The following is a 7,572-nucleotide window of genomic DNA, read 5'->3' on the forward strand; positions in this document are numbered from 1 at the left end:
TCCGGAAAGGGGGCACAGAGCTCAGCTGCCAGGCTCCACTTGGGTTCCAGGAGATCCAGGTGGCCACACCTGGTGGATTCACTTCACACCCTCTGTTCCCTCCTGGGCTTGAGCTGCTTATTAAAAGTTACTAAAAATCCAGAGGTCCCGTCAGCTAAGGAAACTCCTTTCCCACTAAACGTGGTGGTTTGTTTCTGGCTAGTACCCTCCTTCACGATGGCCATCACGACGATGACAAGCTAGGCAGAGGGGCAAGCGACCACGTGGGGCTGTTCCAGGTCCCACCGCCACCATTTGTGGCCTCTAGCCTGGAATGCCACTGCTGAACAAGACTGGTGCCGGCACCGGCGTGGGGTCTCAGGGGTAGAAGTCAGGTGCTGGCTGTGGCCGTTCCGGCGTCCCCGGGCCACCACCACGGCTTCCACTTTCCGGGGAGCTGAGGGGATGGGGTCCTTGGCTAGTTTGGCACTGACGGACTAGGGGCCGTGGCATTTCTGAGTGTCTCCTGTGCCTTTCGATACGGGAGTACAGCAGCAGCGGAAGGGAGCTGAACTGGATGGAGCCTGGCTGTGGCCCAGTGTCCCCAGCTCACTGCAGTGTCAAGGGCAGCAACTACACTGGTTAGGACAAGCCCACCAACGGGCAGGGCAGGGCAGGGCTGGGCTGGGCTGGGCCGGGCACGGTGGGAGGAGCTTGAGGACACACAGAATTCCATCAGGAGAGGAGGTAGTCACTAATAACCAGAATGAGGGCCGGGGAGACCGAATGTGACTCTGACCTAGCCCACGGGTGTCTGAAAGCTGTCGGTCAATTCCTGCCTTCTTTACACAGTCCCTAAGAGATGGCCCCCGATCTTCATGGTCTTCAAGTACACACAAAATCGAGGTCACACCCCCAAATTGGGCCAGACACAGCTGGTGAGAATTCCGTGGCTTAGGCCTTCCCTCCAACCTCCCGTCAACCTGACTCCAGGACAGAGGTGGTATGGGAGCTTCGGGGCCCCTGCCCAAAGGTGACTCACTCGTAATGCCTTTATTGGGGGAAGAGGGAACGTGGAAGAAAGGGGGGCGGGGAGAGAAAACCCTAAGGTGCCTCAGGCGCCACCTGCAGCCTTGAAACTCTAAGGGAAGAAGCTGGGGAGTGAGGGAGGCTGCAGGTCGGGCCAGGCCCAAAGAAAATGACACTTGAAACTTTGTGTTCTCGACCGCCAATGCCAGTCAGCCCCAGAATGAACTGTTATGGGTGAAAGGGGGGCAATGGCAGGCCCAGCTCTCTTCTGCCCAGGACCAGATGGTACCAAGCTGATGGGGAGGCCGGCTCTTGATACTGGTCCCAGGAGCCACATTTTACTGGACGAAAAGTGTAATTAATGCCTAAAAACCTGACCGAGCAAAAGAGATGGTGCCCCCACAACAAACGGGCTGGACACCGTGCTCACGTGAATAAGAGTCCTCTGGGGGTTACCAGGAGTGCGAGGCCACTGCAGGGTCAGGAGCCTTTTGTCCTTGGAGGAAGAGGGATCCCGAAGGACTCTCCCCCTACTCCGACGCCCAGCCCTTCCTGGGGAGGAGTCATAAGTGAAGCCCGGAGGGTCGACAGCAGAGCAGGTTTGGTTGTGGGACTTGCTTCTGCAGCATCAAGAAATGGATACAAAAACGCTAGAAAGGCCAGCTACGACTCCACAAACAGAACGGGGCAAACTCCCTTGCTTCTAACCATTCTGGGAGAGACAGACATGTTTTTTTCTTAAGCTACTGATTGGAACTGTCAACTATGGGTCCTGATCACTAAGGACTGGCAAGGAAGTGCTAGACGGTTTCTAAGATGTTTCACTCCTTCATGGTTACACCGCAGTGAGGAAGCCAGGGGACAGTAACTGAAATACACGAGACAACACGCACTTGACAGTTCATGGCAGCAGCTCACATGGGACGTGCTTGTGGGTGTTTCTGGAAGCATAAGACTGCTGTCTCGTTTGCTACTTTGATAAGGTACTTCTCAGTTGGACAGATTTAGATAAGAGACATCTCTGTAAACACAGAAAAGGATATACCAATATGATGAAGATATGCAGTTAGATAAGGACTTCCTGAACAGAGGGTGAAAGCACGGGATCCTGAATTCAAACTGGTCAATGAACACCCCAAAACAAGCCCAAGCCTCTACGCGCCCACGCCACAGCCCTGGTGCACACGTGGAGATGCGTGAGGTACGAGCGCACCCCGTCTCCCACAAGCAGAGGCCACACGGGGCCCGCAGAAAAAAACCTGTGCTCTGAGGAGCAGCAGTGGGGCGTCTGCACTTGCTCTGCCTGCCGCCCCGCCCAACCACCCCGCCCCTAGCCGGTCTGGCAGAGGCCAAGGTCAGGGTTGGGCCACTCAATGACACTGGCAGGCCACAGTGGGTCTCTGTGCTGCCCTTGGCTTCGAAATCCATATCCGGCCCAACTTCGCCCTCCCCCACTTCTGCTGAGTGGGAAGGTCGAGAAGGCCTGGGATCCGGGGTCTGGCCAGGGAAGGGGACTCCTAGGAGAGCAAGACCTTGCCACTCCCTCGCCCCTCGGAGGCCGAGGCACACTAGGGCCAGGCGGATTTAGCAGAGCCTGGGGCTTCCTCAGGGCTCAGAATGGGTGGGAGCGGGGCTGGGGCTGACGGCAGGAAGGCCAAGGGGGGTGAGTTCTGGGGCCCTGAGCTGACAGCGTCGGCTCAGGGTACAGCTGGGCACTGCGGCTGCCTAGAACAGAAGGGATGAGGGTGGGGGGAGGGGAAGAAATGAAAGGATGAAATGAAAGAAGGCAGAAATTGAAGGAGAGAAGAGAAGCCAATCAGGAAGTCCTTACAAATTGCAGCAAACACTTAGAGTTTCGGAGCTTCGTGGGAACCCTATGTGCTGAGCCCACTTTAAAACAAGCGCAGGTAGTTGTCAACACCGTCACGTCTGGTGGCCTGAGGGACAAAGTGTCACCAGTCCAAGCCAGTTTGCTCTCAGAGCGTTTGTTTTGAAGTGGGAACATGAAGACTCAATAGTGCAAATAGTTCTAAGCTGTCCCTAGAGGAGTTAGAATTGGAAAGTTTTGGAAGAACATTTCCCCCTCCTTCCCCCTGGCCCCTGCCCCATCTACTAAGGCTCTAACTACCAGTCACAACTGCTCTGAGCGACTAGGAATCCCTTCCGCCTGGCCTGCTGCGCTCGGCGGTCTGGAGCCTGGGCCGGCCTGCCTGGGCCTTGTCCTGCGGCCTTGGCGGCCTCTCTCTAGCGCCACCCGCGGGAGGCCAGCCCTGGGCCATCGTCTCCTCTGGCTAAGGCCAGTCTACACCCAGCGGCTCAAAGGATGACTCCTTCCTAGCCAGGCCAGAACTGGGGCGAACAGGTGCTACTTCCCCGTCCTGTGAAATGTCCTTGTCGATTTTGGATTGGGGCCAGCGTGGGGCCAGGTTTGTGCCACCACAGGTGGGATCACACGGGCTATAGCCACTGGCCATCCGCATCTTCTCTAAAGGATCCACCTGCCTCTCTTGCCTCACACCTCCTTGTCCCGACGTGGGTGGGAGTGGGCGAGGCGGGGGAGCTGGAGGCCGGGCAGGGTGGGGGGAGGAGAGCTGAGACTGGGGCGCCAACGGCACCAAAACCAGGAGTGTCCTCTCAAGTGCTCTCTGCCCCTAACGACCACGTGGGGGGGCTGGGTGGGAGGGAGGTGCAGGCGCACCCTAGGAAGCCTGGGCAACAGCTTGTCTGGTCAGTAGTATCTGCAGCAAGCCTTGTTGAAGGAGCCTAGTTTAGAAAAGTGCAAAGCTACTTCTGGCCCTGGTTAGGTCTTCAACCTGACTGTGCTTGTCGGTAAGAAAAACATCCCCAATGCTCCAACTACTCCCACCCTGAAGCCACGAAACTCTAAGTTTACTGAAAGAAAAAAAAATATTTTTTATTTCAGTTAATCGGGAAGCTTTGTCAGAGCCCTACCCATAAGGAGAAGAGACAACAGCTGCCTTTATTCTTGTTGGTTTGCTTTGCAATCCGCTCTGTGTAAAGTCAGCTAACTCTCTCGGTCACGGGCGTCCGGCTGTCCACAGGCTCCTCTCTGTTTGGCCTTGGCATGGAGGATGAGACAATGTCTTTGCGCTCTCCCTCCCCTCGGTGTTTGTACTTTTCTGTGGCCGCGGCGGCGGTCGTGAGCGCGGGCTGAGTCTTAGCTGGCTCCTTGGGGCAGCCGTCGCTCTCCAGCGAGCCTGCTCTCGGCATCTTCTCCTCTTTGCAGACGCTGCTGCTCAAGTCCTGGGGCTCGGGGGGGCTGGCGGGGGCCTCGGAGCTCTGGGGCTCCGGCGGGGGCGGGGGCGGGGGCGGGAGCAGCGGCGCGGGTGCCTTCGGGGGCTCCACGTGGTGGTGGTGGTGGTGGTGCTCCTTCTTGGGGGGTGAGGAGGCGCTGCCGCTGCGCCCCTTGGGGCTGCTCTCCTTGCTTTTCCGCCCGGGGCTCTTGCAGGTCTTCAGTCCCTTCCCGCTCTTCTCGCCAAGGGTGGACACCAGCAGGGGCTTCACCACCTCCTTCACCTCGATGCTCACCGCCTCCCGGGTCTTGCGCTTCTTGATGGGCAGCACGGTCTCCTGCACAGACCGGATGGAAGACTCCTTCACGGCTTTCTTCTTGGCCTCGGCGGCGGCAGCCGCCACCACACTGCCCGGCTTTCGGCCCCGTTTCTTGGGAATGGCCTGGGGGTCAGCCTCAGCTTTTCGCTTCCGGCCGGGGCGTTTGATAACCATGACTTGGGCCGATGTGGTGGCCCCACCCCCTTCGGCCTTGCTGCCCGGCGAAGCTTGGAAAGGCATCTTGACGAGCAGCTTCCCAGGACTTTTCTCCAGGACCCTTTTCACCTGCACGCCCTCTGATGCTGCTGCCTTGGGTCTCGTGGTGCCGCTCCCTTTGGGGCGTCCCCGGCCTCTGCCAGTTCCTGGAGCTTTGGGAGATTTGGGCTTCTTAGGTGGTTTCTGCTCTCGCCGGGAGGGGCTCCCTCTCCCAGTTACCGTGAAGTCAAAATCATTAGGGTCCAGGGAGGTGTCGCCTACCTTTTCGAAGTATGCAATCAGCTCCACTTTAGAGCGAAAGGCTTTTCCCTGGGGACTGTGGGAACAAACGGAGAGACACAAAGAATAATCAGAAGCTTCCACAGCCATGTCAGAGATGGGGCAGAGGAGAAGGTGGTGGCGAACCCTCTGACAGGAGACATTCTGCAACTGGCATGCCCGACGATACAGCTGAACCAGAGTCACATTTAAGAAAAGCTGAGATGACCTAAAACTAGGGAGCCGCGGCCTCGGTTACACAGGAAGCAATCGGGTTGCCCAAGGGCCGTGGGCGCCCGCGAGGCCTGCTCTGGTGCCAGAACGGCTTGGTGCTGACTGGATGCCCACGAGCAGCTGCCTGCCACCAAGCTCCCCTGGCCCCCAAAGGGGTCTGGCCTGGGGACCCTGTCTAGCTGTCAGGCTGCCCTCGGGTACACTGCTTAGCCTCCTTTGGAATCAGTTTCCTCATCCGTCAGTAGGATAACGCTTTGCTCACCCTTTTCTGAGTTGCTGGAATTAAATGAGGCTGTCTGAAAGCAGCCTTTGAAAACTGCTAACCTTTCTGGAACCGTCTAAGGGGAAGAACTGAAATGCACACATTCACACTCGTCCTCTGAAGCTCTGGCTTCGAAGTTACTCTGTTTCAACAGGTAACACCCGACGACAGCCCACAGCTGGACAAAGGCCCAAGGGACAGTGGGAGAGGCACACGGAGCCCATCTGGGTCTCTCCCCAGAGGCCCCATCAGAGAGCCCATCTGTCCCAACACGATTCACAGAGCAGGCTGAGCCCTGTGAACTCCTGTTTCAGAGAAGTACTGTCCCAGAAAGAAGAGGTTAACAGGTTCTGAGGAGGGCCCCTCAGCTGGGAGATGGCAGCGAGCCCAGGGAGCTCCCTTGCATCCCCAGCCCAGGCCAGTGTGCACGGCAGGACCTTGCGTCCTCACTGCTTCCCAGGCGGCCTCTCCTGGTGCCCTCACTGAGGCCCTGGGTAGGCCCGACTGCTATTCCAGCTCCAGATGAGGCCTTGACGGCAGGTGCAGGAAAGCCACACTCTGCTACCCCGGGCACATCTCATTCAGGGCAGTGACCTACGTACGCGGTCATTCCAAGCACACCTGGTCGCGCCCGCAAGCAGCGGTCACTACTGAAGCCCCTGACCCGAGGTGGGGTTATGCACACACGTTTTCCTGATCAAGGAGCAGCAAAGAGCTACCACTCCAAGGGGTCCCCATCAGTTTTTTAGCACCGGTCCCTGACCCCCCGCCCACCCGGCCCTCCCGGCTCTGTAGAAACAGGAGTCACCCTCACTTACTTGATCAAATACACATCATACTTCCCAGCGGAGCGGCCAGATTTCCTTTGCTTAAGCTTTCGGGTCCAACCTTCAGGCAGAGTGGGGTCGTCGTACATGGGTCCCCGGTCGCGAATGATGGAGCGCCGCTGTTTGGGGGAGGCCGAAGCTTCCGGCACGGCTGGGGCCGAGCCCGACCCTTCCGAGGTCTCTGCTTTACCTGCCTCTGCCGGCTCAGCAGAGCGGTGGGCCGCTGGCTGCAGGGGCTCATGCTTGCCCTCTTTGTCTTCTTTCTTATCCTTCTTCACCTTTTTAAACTTCAAAGGTTTATCCTTCAGGCCCTGGAGATCCTGTTCTTCTGACTTTTCTTCCCTGAAGTATTAAACGAGTATGTAAGTATCACGGAGAACACACTGGTTTGCAGAACAGTGAGCAACAGCAGGCCCCGGGCGCCCCAGCGCGGGCAGGGCCCCGAGAGAGGGGCTGCCCTGCCAGTGCTCGCCCAGATCCAGATGCCCTTCCCCTGCGCACATCGCTTTAGAGCCCTTGGGCTGCTGACGGCGATGGCCCACCGCACCCTACCTGCGCCGTGGTCGCCCTGAGTCCCACTCCTAGCATGCCTGCACTGAGAAGGTGGCTTCTCAGTGTTACGAGCTGTGCCCGAGGGCCTCCGTGTATGACAGATGACAGGAGGCCCTCCTCGACTGCCGGAGAGGGACCTACCCACCAAAATGGAGGGAGGCTCCCCGTCACGAAGGCCTGGCTTGGCTGTTACTACAGCTTCTGTGGTTTGGGTTTTCTCAAACGCGTGCTCAGTAAAAACAGCACAGTACAACTTGCTGACGGGAACAGTCCAACAGCACCCCTTGGGCGGTGGCGCAGAGCACAGTGCTGCGGAAAAACACGCAGATTCGGAGCCAGCCAACCTGAGCTCAAATGCTGACTTTGCCATTTCCAAACGCGACCTGAGCAAGTGAGCTCAGCATCCCGTGGCCCGGTCTCCTCATCTCAACAATGGGTCAACACCCCAGAGGAAGAAGAGTCACAAAGGCATTGTATAAACACTGGCGGATGTGGGTAACCAGACACTGATGCCCAGGGTTCTGGCGTGAGAAGAGGAGCAATCCCAGGTCGGGGAGCCTTTATCACCAGACGCTCCTGACGACACAGGGCCTTGGCCTTGGCCGAGGGGATGGAAGAGCAGAGAGAACGGAAAGGTGCAGA

At 58.0% G+C, this 7,572-nt stretch overlaps 1 protein-coding gene across 1 annotated transcript; it reads right to left on the reverse strand.

The window, feature by feature from the left end:
• Positions 1-4,029: 4,029 nt before the first annotated feature.
• On the reverse strand, positions 4,030-6,713 carry MECP2 (methyl-CpG binding protein 2). Its single transcript, XM_065900802.1, has 2 exons — positions 6,370-6,713; positions 4,030-5,113 (listed from the first exon to the last, which is right to left on the reverse strand). The coding sequence occupies exons 1-2, from the start codon at positions 6,465-6,467 to the stop codon at positions 4,030-4,032; spliced, it is 1,182 nt and encodes a 393-aa protein (XP_065756874.1). The 5' UTR covers positions 6,468-6,713.
• Between the last annotated feature and the right edge of the window lie 859 nt (positions 6,714-7,572).

The sequence above is a fragment of the Phocoena phocoena genome, chromosome X, assembly GCF_963924675.1.
Source record: "Phocoena phocoena chromosome X, mPhoPho1.1, whole genome shotgun sequence".
Lineage (NCBI taxonomy): Eukaryota > Metazoa > Chordata > Mammalia > Artiodactyla > Phocoenidae > Phocoena > Phocoena phocoena.